The 15,938-nt window shown below is 41.1% G+C and overlaps 1 protein-coding gene across 1 annotated transcript; it reads left to right on the top strand.

Annotated features, from left to right (window-relative positions):
* The first annotated feature begins 520 nt into the window (after positions 1-520).
* On the top strand, positions 521-15,574 carry LOC128534294 (alpha-N-acetylgalactosaminidase-like). Its single transcript, XM_053508672.1, has 9 exons — positions 521-666; positions 4,619-4,775; positions 5,684-5,824; positions 10,615-10,826; positions 11,566-11,660; positions 11,803-11,964; positions 13,758-13,955; positions 14,044-14,184; positions 14,704-15,574. Exons 2-9 carry the CDS (start codon positions 4,621-4,623, stop codon positions 14,872-14,874), a joined length of 1,275 nt encoding a protein of 424 aa, XP_053364647.1. The 5' UTR covers positions 521-666; positions 4,619-4,620; the 3' UTR covers positions 14,875-15,574.
* The last annotated feature ends 364 nt before the right edge of the window (positions 15,575-15,938 follow it).

Genomic DNA, 15,938 nt, shown 5'->3' with positions numbered 1-15,938 from the left:
AATGGGTGTATGAGTGTGTGTATGCGTGTGTGCCCTGTGATGGATCGGCACCCTGTCCATGGTGTCCCCCGCCTCGTGCCCTAAGCATCCTGGGATAGGCTCCAGGCCCTTGCGACCCTGAACACAGAATAAAGCGGTATTGAAGATAAGAGGGAGTGAGTGATCCGCTGTTTAAAGTTACATCTGCGCACTTATTCCTGCTCCCATAGCAGTCGACCAAAGGTGATGTCCACTTCACAAATGAGAAATAGAAAAATTAAATCGGATAAAGATTAAGTTCTGTCTTATAAGTCATGTCCAATGCATTAGAATTAACTTCAGAGCTATTATTTTAGACTTACAGCGTAAAAATACTTATTTGAGTAAAAATATGTGTACTGTGTACTGGTTTTCCCTTGCAGTACACATTTTTGACCAACAGATGTCGTCAAAGTGCGAGACGTGACAAGGAAGCAGGAACTGTAACGTTCTGAAAACACCAGTCAGCTGACCGTATCACGTGACACTCAGAAGCGTCCACGTGACCGACGTGACCGTTGTATCGCCTGCAGTCTGTTTCATTTAGAGAGAGAAAAGCCATACTCTAGTTGATTTAAAACCTTAAAGAGTAAACTGTCTATACTGAAGAAACCGGAGAAGATAAAGCGGATTTCTCCGTCGGATTCGGTGAGTAGCGAGGAAAATAGCCAGGTTTTATCCTTATTATCCTTTAGTGGATAATATTAATATGAGTTTGAGCTGTAATGAGACTAATGCTGCACACAGTCCTCTCTCCTCAACACAACAAATGTCACTTCCGTTTTCACTCACATAGTCTGTTCCTTATCTCATCAATCAGGTGAAAAAGAAACAACAACAGAGCTAAAATAAATAACTAAGCAAACAAACAAACTAGATTATATTGCCTATATGCATTATGAATTGTCTAACATGTTAAAGCTCAGGTGTGTTAAACAGTATGGCATTGCTCAGTGTTAATATACTGTACTGTATGGTCAGGTCAGAAGATCAGGTGTGTGACTGAATGAGCTGGAGATCTCTTACACATCATGGTTTACATTACAGCTTTCCGCTTTAATGTTTGTAAAAAAAATAGATTAAAGTTTAAAGCTAAAAATAATCTGATCAGCTTTAATGTAATCAGTGATATTATTATTATTATTAATATTATTATTTCAGGTTGAAGCCCACGTACATGTCTGTCTATCTGTCTGTCTGTTCAGCAGAACTCTCTGTTTAACTTATTAACACAAAGAAATAACATTTAGTAAGGTTGAGTATTTTATGTCTTGTTGACACTAAGTTGTACTTCTTTTGTCAACAGCCGAATAAACACTCTCTGCTCGGTAATTAAAGAGTGAATCACAGATGAGAAATGGAAAAAGTAGATCGGATAAAGATGAAGTTTTGTCTTACGATGACTCCAGCGTGTTAAAAATTCAGGAAAACCCAGGAAAAATATTCAGTTTAGCTTTTCTTAGTAATATAAATTGGAGCAGGTGTTTGTTTACATTGAGCAAGTAGCTTCTTTTAAAGTAGATTATTAAATCCGGAACATATGTGTCTAACATTTACTCAACAATTTAATCAACATTTTGATTTCACTTATGGTGCAGGTTAAACTTTAGACGGATCTCTAACTACAGCAAAAGTTTCATTAAATTCTGTCCAGCTGATAAAATACCAGACATAATGCCTTCTCTTACTGTATATAAAAAAAATAGTGTCTTAGTTCTCTGACAACTTTCATTTTATCAACATATTATTTACTTTCAAGTTCTGACTGTAAATTTCATTTGTGTGTAAATGTTTCTTGCCACGCCTGAAGTCATCAGGTGAGGAGTCACAAGGTTTTATACTACTCAGTGCAACTACCCTTTTTTCCATCCTAAGACTAGTTTATTATCCTGTTATTCTGCAGTGTTGCTAACACAGCAATAATTGTGCATGTCTATGAAAGACCCTCGTCATCATCTATAAACCAGATACATTGCGTAGTCAGATGAGCGGTCCTATACCATGTTTTATTTTATTTTTTTTATAAAAAAGTGGTGATATGGAGAACAACAGCACTGGGATCTTTATTTATATGTATCACGCCAAATCTCATTGCATTGTGTGGGGAATGTCAGGTAATTCCACAATTTCTGCGACATCAGTTTTACACCCTGCAGTTTTATCAGTGGAGATGTTACTTTCTGTGTGTGTTACCCTTTTAACACATAGTAAGCACCCCAGATATTTGCTGCTGCTACTGTGGCAATTTCACACTACTGATATTAAATATTGGATGTTTATTTAGGCACAAACTAATACCATTAGTATCAGCAGCTGATTACACACACACACACACACACACACACACACATGTTTTAGTGTTGCAAATTGTTTAATAGAAAAGTCCACCAAAGTGGATCAGCCACTGGTCCTTAGAATGAAAATATTGCAATGCACACAACATCATTTGTGACATATGAGAGTTAAAAAGAGGACAAATTGTTGGTGCACGTCATGCTGGCGCAACTGTGACCAAGACAGCAAGTATACAGGGTAATGTCAGCATACCACCAAGAAGGACCAACCACATCCAACAGGAGTAACTGTGGATGCAAGAGGAAGCTGTCTGAAAGGAATGTACGGGTGCAAACCCAGAATGTATCCAAAAAACATAAAACCACATCAGCCCAACGCACTGCAGAATTAAATGTCAACTCTCTTGTTTTCACCAAAACTGTTCATCTGGAGCTCCACAGGTTCAATGTACTGTACATGGCCGGGCTGCTATAGCCAAACCTTAGGTCACTCGTGCCAATGCCAAATGTCGGTTTTTTATGGTGCCAGCAGCTCTGGGCCTGTAGACAATGTGAAACATGTATTGTTCTCTGATGAGTCCACGTTTACAGTGTGGAAAAGCCCCAAAGAGTACTACTCAAACTGTTGCATGACCAGAGTAAATCATGTGGGTAGATCAGTGATGGTTTGGGCTGCAATATCATGGCATTCCCTAGGCCCAATACTGGTGCTAGATGGGCACATCACTGCTAGGGCGCAGCTAGCAGTAGTAATAAAAAAAAAATAATGATGAATGGAGAAAGTACAGTCAATGAAGTCTCATTGGTACAAAAGTAAGTAGAGAAAAGGAAGCGAAAATGATGCCGAAGATAAAGTGGGATTGTTCTGCATTTATAATTGTCAATCTCTCTCTGTTCCTCTCTCCTCGATTCTCTTTTAATCGAGTTTGTTAGTCTTTGAATCTACTTATGAATATAAAGTCCGGTGCCTCATAATTAAGCTTGCTGCAAGTTATTATTGGGAGAACACTGTCAGCGCCCTCACTCTCACTAAAATGCTCCAGCTGGTGTGGAACTTTGCCGCAGTCTGTAAATGCATTTGTATGTCAATTTATCATATTAGATTGTTGCTTTGTTCAGCACTATTATGACTGTTCCTGTTATTACCCCTTCTTTATGCTTTTATGCAATACAGTGTTCATGCATTATGACATGAGCAGCGGTCATGGCGCGCGGCATATCAGGAGTAGTTTGCACGCACAGTGACAGGATGTTATAAGCTCATCACAGCAGTATTACACGCACCAAAGGGAAAAGCCTATTATGGGCCCAATCTTCATATTGAACTGGAGAAGAAAGCTTATGTGTAGTAATATCGGAGGGGAAACAGTGGGGGCACACAATTGCTGTGAAAAATACCACATACTTGAAGAGATGCATCAAGGAATACCATAAAAATCACCCAGTTTTACAGCCTCTTTGTGGTAATTATGGTTCCAATTGTTAACATCATTATGTTGTGATGGATTTTATTTTATAGTTAAACACATTAAGCTAAAAGGTTAGCAAATGATTGTGACCCATAGGATCTACAGCATCCCTACAACAGTCCAAGTGTGTGAATTCATATAAATATAAAAATTAAAAACACTGTATTGTCCATACTTCTCCTATTGTTCTGTAGTTACAAAATACAAATATTAATAATTAAAAATTTGTATAATTATCTGAAAACATCTGATGAAAAGATAAATTTTTAATAATAGGATAATTATTATGTGAAAAACCTTTAAAAATGGTTTTGGTTAGATTAGATTGACTGTAGGGTTAATTAATAATAATCTTATTGCTAATATGTTACATTTAATAATACTAGAATAAAATAAATATAAATAAATACTTACATATTAGAATAAATACTTAACTTACTCTAAGTAAAACCAAAATGTCCAGACTTTTAGTCGACTGAAACTTGAGTAAACAAAAATAGGATAAGATTGACAAAATAAGATTAAAAACTAACAGGGACATTTATCCCAGGACTAAAATTAAAAATAGCGGATATAATTAACACTTGTTTTGGAAAGACACGCAAATGTTGTCGCATCTAACAAATAAACAGAACTGCGACTGAGTTCACACTGTAGCACATGAAGTTAATACTGTACTTGATTAAGGCTGAAGTTATATTTCTTGGTAATGATTTAGGATTTGTGATTTATGCCATGCCCAAGTGTATGCTTAATGTGCATACAGTACATAAAACTGTTTCCTTCCTATTATCTGATTTCTATGTGGTTAGCGTTTTTTCTGCTTCTGTCTTTCAGATATGCAGCAGACTGTGGTCATTTTTTTGCTGGCGTTCTCCACAGCCACCCAGGCTCTGGACAATGGGGTGATGAGAACCCCACCTATGGGCTGGCTGGCATGGGAACGGTACCGCTGTGACATTGACTGTGACAATGATCCTCAAAACTGCATTAGGTATGTACAGGTTGATCAACATGCTGGCTAATCTCAAACCTGTGAAAGTCTTACAAAGGAAAGTGCAAACACTATTCAAAGAAAATGCACACAGATTATAAATTGCATTAGTTTAGCAATTAAATAGTAATTTAATGTTAAAGGTTTTTTCTTTTTAATTACAAACAACAATTAAACCTTGTTTTTTAATTGGAATGGCAAAGTGACTAGGGCCAACGAGGAGCAGTATGATGTTCAATGACAGTGTTGGCATTAATTATTAGTCATCCTCATTACACAATTATACACTGCCTAATATTGTACAGTTCCCCTTGTGCTGCCAAAACAGCTCTGGTCTGTCGAGGACATGGACTTCACAAGACGTCTGAAGGTGTGCTGTTCCACCAAGACCTTAGCAGCAGATTCTTTAAGAAATGGCCTCCATGAATCTGACTTGTTTGTCCAGGACATCCCAGGGATGCTTGATCAAATTAAGATCTGGGAAATTTGGGAGCCAGATTTGGGAAACATGAACTTTTTCTCATGTTGCTCAAACCAGCTCTTCTGGTGGATCAGACTAAACAGCTTAACTTTCGCTACCCAGGTCATCAATGATCAATGAGGCTTGGGCAGCTATGACTCCATCACAGATTCACTGGTTGTCATTTCTCGGGTGTGGACACCTGACCATAACACAAATCTGTGCTTGGTAAATTATCCAATTACAGATTTAGTGATCTGCCATTTTGGATAATTTAGATGACAATACTAATTTTGCAGTAAGAAATTCAAGCTCAAGGAGATCTTGTAGCTGGAATTGATTAATGTTTTTTTTTTTTTCTGTTATATACAGTAGAATGTTGTGATGTGAAAGACATCCTCTTCTTGATTCAATCCTGAGTTCTGTCTTCTTTTTTTTGTCTGTCCAGTGAGGTGCTGTTCAAGGACATGGCGGACCGACTGGCTGAGGATGGCTGGAGAGAGCTCGGATATGTCTATATCAATATTGATGACTGCTGGGCATTGAAGAGTAGAGATGCACAAGGACGACTGCAGGCAGATCCAAAAAGGCACTGTACCTTAGATTGCAAATAATCTTTAAAACAATAATATTGCTATTTTATTAATACTGTAATATTTCATATTTAATACATTTATTCCACATTTTCTGCCAATATTAGAAAATATTATTACTACTACTAATAAAAATACAGACAAATATTATAATACATTTATTTATTTTCACTGCATAATGTTTGCTTAGTTAATTTTTTATATTACTATATAATATTACAGTATAATTATCACCTACTAAGCCTTCTGTACATTAATCACCTTGACTCCTGTATAAATAAACTCACCCTTATTTACGACATTTGTTTGTTTGTTCAGGGGTCGCCACATCGAATCATCTGCCTCCATCTAACCCTATTCTGTGCATCCTCTTCTCTTACACCAACTAACTTCATGTCCTCTCTTACTATAAATCTCCTCTTTGGTCTTCCTCTAGACCTCCTGCCTGGCAGTTCCAACCTCAGCATCCTTCTACCGATATATTCTCTCCTCTGAACATGTCCAAACCACCTCAGTCTCACCTCTCTGACTTTAATCTCCAAAACATCTAACATGGGTTGTCCCTCTGATGAACTTACTCTTGATCCTATCCATCCTTGTCAATCTTAAAGAGAACCTCAACATCTTCAGCTCTGCTACCTCTAGCTCTGCCACTGTCTCTAAGCCGTAGAGCATCGCTGGTCTCACCACTGTCCTGTACACCTTTCCTTTCATTCTCGCTGATACTCTTTTATCGCACAACACACCTGACATTTTTCTCCACCCATTCCAATCTGCCTGTACCTGCCTCTTCACCTCCTTTCCACACTCTCTGTTGCTCTGGACCGTTGACCCCCAAGTACTTAAAGTCCTGCACCTTCTTTACCACTTCTTCCTGTAGCCTTACTGTTCCACTAGGGTCCCTTTCATTCAAACACATATGTAACCTATATTCCTCTTCTTTCCAGAGCATACCTCCACCTCTTCAAATTTTCCTGCACCTGTTCCCTGCTTTTGCTACAGAGCACAATGTCATCTGCAAATATCATAGTCCATGGAGACTCCTGTCTAACCTCATCTGTCATCCTGTCCATCATCAGAGCAAACAAAAAGGGGCTTAGAGCCGATCCTTGATGCAGACCCATCTCCACCTTGAACTCTTCTGTCACACCTACAGCAAATCTCACCACTGTCTTACAGCTCTCACACATGTCCCGCACCACTCTAACATACTTCTCTGCCACTCCAGACTTCCTCATACAATACCATAGCTTCTCTCTGGGCACCCTGTCATATGCTTTCTCTAAATCTACAAAGACACAAGCCACTCTCTATTACCTTCTCTTTCATTTTCCTCATTCAACTCTTTAAAGTACTTCTTCCATCTTCCTATCACCCTCCTCACATCTGTCAGTACATTTCCATCCCTATCTTCAATCACTCTAACCTGCTGCACATCCTTCCCATCTCTCTCTCTTTGCCTCGCCAACCTGTACAGATCCACCTCTCCTGCATGGTGCTGTTCCCGAACCAGGTTGAGATGTTTCCCGTCAGGATGCTCTCTATGGTGCAGGAGTAAAAGTTCCTGAGCACCTTGGAGGGCAGTCGGAAGTCTCTCAAGCGTCTGAGGTGGTAGAGACGCTGCCGGGCCTTTTTCACCACGGTGTTGATGTGACAGGACCATGACAGGTCCTGCGTGATGTGAACACCGAAGTATTTGAAGCTGTCCACTCTCTCCACTAGGCTCTCGTTGATGACGGGGGTCTGGTAGTTCCTCTCCTGCTTAGTGCTGAAGTCCACTATCAGCTCCTTTGTCTTACTGACGTTTAGAAGGAGGTTGTTCCTCTGGCACCAGTTCTCCAGATTCCTAATCTCCTTCAGGTAGGCCGTCTCGTTGTTATCAGAGATCAGGCCCACCACGACGGTGTCGTCAGCAAACTTAATGATGGTGGTGGAGCTGGTAGTGGCCACACAGTCATATGTGTACAAAGAGTACAGCAGGGGGCTCAGAACACACCCCTGGGGGGCTCCAGTGCTGAGAGTGATGGAGGCTGAGACATGTCCGCCCATCCTTACTGGGCGGACATGTCTTTCTTTGGGACAGGAACAATAATGGACTCTTTGAAACATGTAGGGATCACCGACTGAGATAAAGAGATGTTGACTATCTCAGTGAACACAGGTGCTAGCTGGTCTGCGTAGGCTCTGAGAATACGGCCTGAGATGCCGTCTGGTCCTGCTGCTTTCCTGGTGTTCACTCTCTTAAAGGCTCTCCTCACGTCATGCTCGGTGATGATAAACGCGCTTCCGGTGCTGGCAGTAACTTCCTGTCTGCAGCCCTTAGCGCCGCTAGCATTAGCATCGCTAGCGTCTTTAGCTGCAGCCTCACTCTGTTGAAGTTGTGACTCTAGTTTTCTCCCGTAGCGCTGCTTCGCCTCTTTCACCGCCTTCCAGACGCTGTATGACGCAGCCTTGTATGGTTCCATGTCCCCCGACGCGAGTCCCGTGTTGTAGCCAGCGGTGCGAGATTTTAGAACGTCGCGGATGGTTTTATCCACCCACGGCTTCTGGTTGGCAAACGTTTTAATAGTCTTTTCCTCAATGTTTCCCACAACCGCTTCCATAAAAACGCTGACGTCATCATCAGAGCTGTTTCGGAACATGTCCCAGTCTGCGTCATCGAGTGCGTCCTGTAACGCGGCCACCGATTGGTCCGTCCAGCGCGCGACCTCCCTCTGAACCGGAACTTCCTGTTTCAGCCTTTGTTTGTATTTTGGCATGAGGAAGATGGCGGTGTGGTCAGATTTGCCAAACGGAGGGCGAGATTGTGCCTTGCAGCCATCCTTGACCGTAGTGTAGCAATGGTCCAGTGTCCTTTCGCCCCTGGTGGGACAGATGATGTGCTGATAAAAGTTTGGTGCTGCGCGTTTGAGGTGTTGTGATTGTTGTTGTGTGAGTGCCTCATGCACCTTGCATAAGGCAGTGTCCATGTCCGCTTCTGGTGGAATATAAACGGCGCTAATTATGACCGATGTAAACTCCCGAGGTAGATAAAAAGGACGACACATGATGGACGGTAGTTCCAGGTTTGGTGTGCAGGAGCGTGTGAGAGGAACAACGCTCGCGCTGTTGTACCAGCTGCTGTTCACCATTAAACACACGCCGCCTCCCCTTGACTTCCCCGAGTCCCGTGTCCTGTCCATGCGGTGAACCGAGAAGAACTCGGCCGGCTGGATGGCATGGTCCGGCACCGCTGGGTTCAGCCATGTCTCGGTGAAGCAGAGGAGATTGCAGTCCGAAAGTCTCTCTGGAACTTTATCCTGGCCCTGAGGTCATCGAGCTTGTTCTCCAGTGACTGGACGTTGGCGAGCAGGATGCTAGGGAGAGGTGTGTGGTGTGCACGGGCTCTCAGTCCTCTCAGTGTCTCACTTCTTCTTACCTAACCTCTTCCTCTGTATACACTTCTGTACTTCCTAGTTCCACCACCATGTCTTCTTGTCCACTTTGCCCTTTCCTGATGATACACCAAGTACCCTCCCTCTCATCTCTGCTCTGCCTTTGTCCTCTTCACCTGCCCCACCACCAGGGTCATTTTACACACTACCATTCTGTGCTGTCTGGCTACACTCTCCCCAACTAACACTTTGCAGTCACTGATCTCTTACAGATTACAAGGTTCACCTGAGTGCTTCTGCCTCCGCTCTTATATGTCACCCTATGTTCCTGCCTCTCCTGGAAGAAAGTAGTCACTGCTGCCATTTCCATCCTCTTTGCAAAGTCCACCACCATCTGTCCTTATACATTCCTGTCCTAAAGACCAAACCTACCCATCACATTTTCATCACCTCTGTTTCATCACCAATCACCACTCTCTCACCTCTGGGGATGCTCTGCATCACTTTATCTAACTCACCCCAGAATTTCTCCTTCTCTTCCAAATCACATCCTACCTGTTGGGCATAACCACTAACAACATTGACTATCAAACCTTCAATTTCTAGCTTCAAACTCATCACCCTATCTGATGCTCTTTTCACCTCTAGAACATTCCTAACAAACTCCTTTTTAGAATCCTAATGCTAAGCTTCTAGCCTTGCTACCTTTCCACCTGGTCTCCTGGACACACAGTATATCCACCTTCCTTCTCTGCATCATGTCAACCAACCCTCTTGCCTTCCCTGTCATAGTCCCAACATGCAAAGTCCCTACTGTCACTCCTAAACTCTTGCCTTTCCTTTTCTCTCTCTGCTTTCGAACGGACCTTCCTCCTTTCCTTTGTCGACCAACAGTAGCCTAATTTCCACCAGCACCCTGTAGGTCAACAGCACCAGTAGCGGTCGTTATTAACCTAGGCCGTGAAAGATTCGGTATTGAAGTAATATTTGTGATTCGCCTCATTTATTTGGCAAATGTTTTACGTCGGATGGCTCTCCTGCCACAACCCTCTGCAGTTATCCAGACTTGAGACTGGCACAAGAAGACACTGGATTGCGCCTTACCACATTTGTTATTTATTGTAAATAGGCCACTTATGCACTTCGAGTTAGATGCCTACTGCATTTTATTGGCTCTGTACATTTACTTTGCACAATGATATTGAAAAGTTGAATCTAATTTAATTTACTCATATGTATTGGGATATGTGCAAATGTGAAGTAAAAATATTAAAATCCAAAAACTGACTACAGCACAAGTGTAGTGTTTATGCTTGGTTTTGGTTTTAACTTTTGCCTTGTAAAAAATTAGATGCTGTCCACATGGATGTTTATTTAACCTATGTTGTTTGCTGTATATCTGGCCTCAACAGGTTCCCAAGTGGCATTGCTAAACTGGCACGCTATGTCCATGACCGAGGGCTGAAGCTGGGCATTTATGGTGACTTGGGAACTTACACTTGTGCAGGATACCCCGGCACAACCCTGGATAAAATTGAGACCGATGCTCAGACCTTTGCTGAATGGGAAGTTGACATGCTTAAACTGGATGGCTGCTACTCCAACTCTACTGAACAGGAGCAGGGTGAGAGTGGGTTAAATAACCAGGAAGGGGAAAGAAGAAGATATGCAGAGACAGGAAAAAAGACTTAAAGATTGACACTTTAGAATGAATAACCTATCCTGGAAACTCTTTATGGATAAAAAGTTATATAATACCCAGGGTGTTTTTCCAAAATTGGATAATTAGGTGCCATTTGGTAATTAGGGTAAAACTATTAGCTTTTAATAATTTGAGTTATGTTGTTTATGTATATATATGGTCTACTATAAGTGTATAGGTCTAGCATATATTTATTAATTATGGACTGTAGCCCACCACTGCAACTCACAGTTTGTTCATTTCTGTGAACCTGTAGCTCTTTGTGAAACTATATATTGCCCTGGGGATAGCAGAAATATGCATTTAAAAAAAAATTATTTAAGTCTCATGCCCGGTGTAATACACTGCCTGGCCCAAAAAAAAAAAAAAATTCCATTTAGAGGGTTAAATTATTGGGCTGCATTAAGCAAAGAATACAACTAAGGAACTGTCCACCACATTGTGTGCTGAATGAAATGAAAATGATGAAAGAAAGTACATGCCTTTATTTATTTATTTATTTATTTATTTATTCATTCATTTAGGCCAGACAGTAAAGACTAACAAGCAAGCTATAAAAAATTACACCTATCACAACATAATATAATTAAATATAAATAATATTACTTGTAATTGCCAAAATTTTGCGTTAGTCATATTTCTTGTGCATTCTGTTTAACAGGCTACCCACGTATGTCGAAAGCGCTTAATGCCACCGGTCGTCAGATCGGCTATTCCTGCAGTTGGCCTGCTTATCAGGGTGGGCTTCCTCCTAAAGTGAGTGAAATACTGATTAATTAATTTAATAAGGATATTTCCAATAGAAATGTGCAGCCAGACTTCAAATTCACTGAACAATTAATATCAATTCATATATACGGTTTGTATCTAAAGACGAAATATGTTTCTTCTTTGCTAGATAAATTACACTCTGCTTGGTGAGATCTGTAACCTGTGGCGTAATTATGGTGATATTGAGGACTCATGGGACAGCATCCTGAACATTGTGGACTGGTTTACAAAAAACCAGGATATCCTGCAGCCTGCTGCTGGACCAGGGCGCTGGAATGACCCTGACATGGTAGGGAGTATTATGGTTGCTACTTGGCCAGGGTTGTTACTGATGTTACTGATAGTATCAGAGTTACTGTACAGACAGAGAGCTGTACAGACAGTCAGCAAAGTTCATCTCCACCTCGGTGCCAGTACAAATATATACACACAACAGGTCTTCAAGTCAGACCAGAACTTTTAATTGTGTAGAATAACAGAACACTGGTATAAGAGAAAAAACAACTTTTATTTCTCTGCATAATCCCCTCCTACACTAGTGCACTTATCTCAGTGTTTCACTAGTGCTTGGATACCATTAAGGTAGGAAGTATTCATTTACATGATTGTTCATGTCTGAAACGCTGGCCTTCCAGGAAACTCTTTAATATTCCAAACATGTGGAAATTGCTTGGAGCGAGGCCAGAATGGTACGGGGGATGTACTATAGCAATAAAATGTAGTTACAAGTCGAGTATCTTTAATGTGCTAGTAGGGTTGATGAATGATTGTGTGTAGACAGATGCGTCATTTTACAAGTTGGCGACGTTTACAGTATCTGTCGATTTCCAAGACTCAGCTTGGGATCATCATTCACAGGAGTACGACCTTCTTTAAAACGTTTGCATCGTTTACATATTTTACTGTGGTTGAGAGTCTCATCAACGTACTAAGCTTGGAAGCATCTATAAATATCAATCTGTTTTATGTCTAATTTACCAGAAAGTTTATCAGTCCCTGTTTGACCTGAACACCTGTTTTGTGGGCCATGGGTTTCGTACAGTGTCTCAGTTTTACAGTCTATCAGAGGCTGTGATTGAATGGTTCTCTGATATAAAATGCATTTCTGTCTCATTCAGTCATTGCCAGTCGATAAGTGTTGACAGTGTGTTTGAGGAGGGGAAGTGTCTTAAATATAGCTTAGATTTATTTTACATTGAAAGGTGAGGTAATGCAATTATTACTAAAAGGTATCTTCAAAGTTTTAATACTGTAAAAATGTCAAACCAGATCACCCCTAGTAGGCAAGCAACAGTGACATGCAGGTGGCTACAGGATGGAGTAAAGTTAAGCCTTTATTTGTTACATGTACTGTATGTATGCATATTATTACTGTACAGTGAAAGTCTTTTTTCGCATATCTCACATAACTGGAGTCAGAGCGCAGGGTCAGCCATGATACCCCTGGAGCAGATAGGGTTAAGGGCCTTGCTCAAGGGCCCAATAATGGCAACCTGATGATGCTGGGGCTCGAACCCCAGACCTTCTGATCCGTACCTCGGTGCCTTAGCCCTCTGAGCCACCAGTGCATTGGAAGATGTGCAAAGCCCTGACCAAGAAGCTGTTTAGGGGAGAATGTGCTGGTTTACTCTGAAGGGGAAACCTGCATGTCTACGAAGTCTAACCAGGGCTGTGTCAGCAGCATGACACAGGAAAGTTCTGTGAGAGACACAGACAGTTCTCCTAGAAGCTCAAATGCAGTTGTATGTCGAGGGATATAACACATCTCAGTTTTGAGGTTATGACCTGCCACCAGTAAGATGTCTGCTAGACATGCTTACATCTGTTTAGACAAAATAAACAATATTTAAAGTTAACAGAGCAGAGAAGATACACTAAAAGCCACAAGCAGCAAGAAGATAAAAAAAAAACCTGGTGCAGATCTTTGACCTTCTCTTTCACAGTGTATAAATTTATGAGGACAAAAATGAACACACATCCTTCTCTCTTGTAATGTTTTTACTTTCAGCTCCCATCAGCGTCAATACTCATGATGAAAAATCTTATGAAATCTTAAAAAAAATTATTTTGCAATGTTCCCAGTTGGTGATTGGAGATTTTGGCCTGAGCATGGACCAGTCTCGTTCACAGATGGCTTTGTGGGCAATCATGGCAGCTCCTCTTTTTATGTCTAATGACCTGCGAACCCTAAACAGTGGGGCGCGTGCTATTCTGCAGAACAAAGCTGTCATCTCCATCAACCAGGACCCCTTGGGCATCCAAGGACGACGCCTGATAAAGGTATTTACTGTGGGATAGAAAGTGAGCTAATAATGAGGACTACGATTTTCTCATACTTCCCATCACAATTTCTAACATTTCTTTTCAGGAGGCAAATCAAATAGAGGTGTTCTGGCGTCCTTTGTCTAACAAAGCAAGTGCCTTGGTGTTCTTCAGCAGAAGAACTGATATGCCGTTTCGCTATCGGACATCTCTGAAGTTGCTCGACTACACACCTGGCAGCTATCAGGTAAACGCCTACAGTAATGTGGCCACGCTGTAATACCAAATGACGCCACAAGCTGTTTTTGGTAGACTACAGCTAAATGCGTGTTCAGGCGAACAATCAGCTACCTTGGTCGCTCTAATCAGCTACCTCTGTGAATTTGTTCCCTTAAATAGGGAACAGTGCAGATTATGATTGTTATATTCCACAGTACATGTATAACTAATGAATGTAGTATCATGGACATCAGGCTTGTATAGTCAATGTATAATACTGTAAATAGTGGGCTACATATTTTTCATTGCATTGCCTGTCTGTGAAGCTCCGGTGACACATACTGTAGGGATTACTATCCATCACATTGCTCCTTCTTAACTGTTCTTGGGAACTTTACAGAACCTTGATTAGGGAGCGTAAATCTGCACAAGCTATTTTATTTGTAGAAGTAGTACGTCGAGTGAGCTGGCACCACACATCTTCTATGGAAGATTCGTACAATGTTCACAGTTTAGTGAAGTAATAGCTGTTAATTCTCTTTCTCAGGTGTACGACGTGTTCATGGAGAAGGCCATGCCTGCACTGAAGGACACCACTGAGTTTGTCGTCTCCATCAATCCCTCAGGAGTGGTCATGTGGTATGTTGTTCCATTAGCAGAGTGGCAGCAGCCCAACTTCCATCAAGTCAATAGAAAATCTGATTCTTTCATTGTGTAAAAAAAATCTCTTTACATTTTTTTAAAGCAGTTCAGGCTAAATGACAGAATGATTACTTAAATGTATTAGAAAAGCTCTTTGTTGACAATTAATGGGGAACAGGGAAAAACACATTTTGTATAAAAGACATTGACCAATGGGCCACGCCGTGTGACAGAAACGATGCAGTAAACAGAAACCAGCCTTCATTCAACAGTCACTGCTGACCAGGATACAGAAACTGGATAAATTAACAACTTTATCCCAGTCAAGATCTCGATGCGCACCGCAATGGTACACAATGGATACTTGTTTTGGTTCAGTTAATTATTTAAACCAGTTTATTTTTTTTAAACCTTATTTTTGTTTTATAATCATTTTATTCAGCTCCCAAGAACACATGGTTCACTTTGTATGCTCATCTCCAAGTTCTAAGCAAATTACATGTATGCTCTCTTAGATAGTGGTGCTTTTAATAATCTTTCACTTAACACTCAGGGATATTGGGACTAGTTTACAATCAACACTTTTGCAATGATCATCTGAACTGGAGTGAATTTGAATATTGTGATTTTGTATTTTTTTAGTACGTGATTGTGATGACTTGCTGACTTTTTCTCCTTGTTTAAGTGACCTAATGTCTCAGCACTCATGATGTAAATGGGTGTATTTGGAAATCATAATTTTGTATGTTTTTAATTAAATCTCTGATCTTCTCACAGCCTGCTGCATTTTATTTCCCCAACACTCTATATTGGTTATGTGGGTATACATATATCACAATATATACTGATCAGCCATACCATTAAAATTGCCCACAAAACCTCTGTGGGCGGCACTGTGGCATCTTAAACCAGTGTGTTGCGAGTAGATCGTTTGGGTGCTGTGGCTTGTGGGGTGGGACTTCCATGGATTGGACCTGTTTCTCTGGTGTGGCCAATGGACGCTTGATCTCAGATTGGGATTTGTGGAGTGTGGAGGCAGATCAGCGTGCTCGGGCCCATATGTGGCAGGCTGTGATGCACTGGGTGTTCTGACAACTTTCTATTGCAGCCAGCATTGACTTTTTATCAGCAATTTGTGCT

This window comes from Clarias gariepinus, chromosome 12 (assembly GCF_024256425.1).
Source record: "Clarias gariepinus isolate MV-2021 ecotype Netherlands chromosome 12, CGAR_prim_01v2, whole genome shotgun sequence".
Lineage (NCBI taxonomy): Eukaryota > Metazoa > Chordata > Actinopteri > Siluriformes > Clariidae > Clarias > Clarias gariepinus.
Note: the sequence above shows the minus strand (reverse complement) of the source record. Positions and strands in the feature narration are given on the sequence as shown.

Bases quoted from the DNA above. Each gene is read 5' to 3' on its own strand.
- LOC128534294 (XM_053508672.1), top strand. From the start codon at position 4,621: ATGCAGCAGACTGTGGTCATTTTTTTGCTGGCGTTCTCCACAGCCACC. The intron at 5,825-10,614 runs GCACTGTACCTT...TGGCCTCAACAG, and splicing joins CTGCAGGCAGATCCAAAAAG to GTTCCCAAGTGGCATTGCTA. The intron at 11,661-11,802 runs GTGAGTGAAATA...CTTCTTTGCTAG, and splicing joins AGGGTGGGCTTCCTCCTAAA to ATAAATTACACTCTGCTTGG.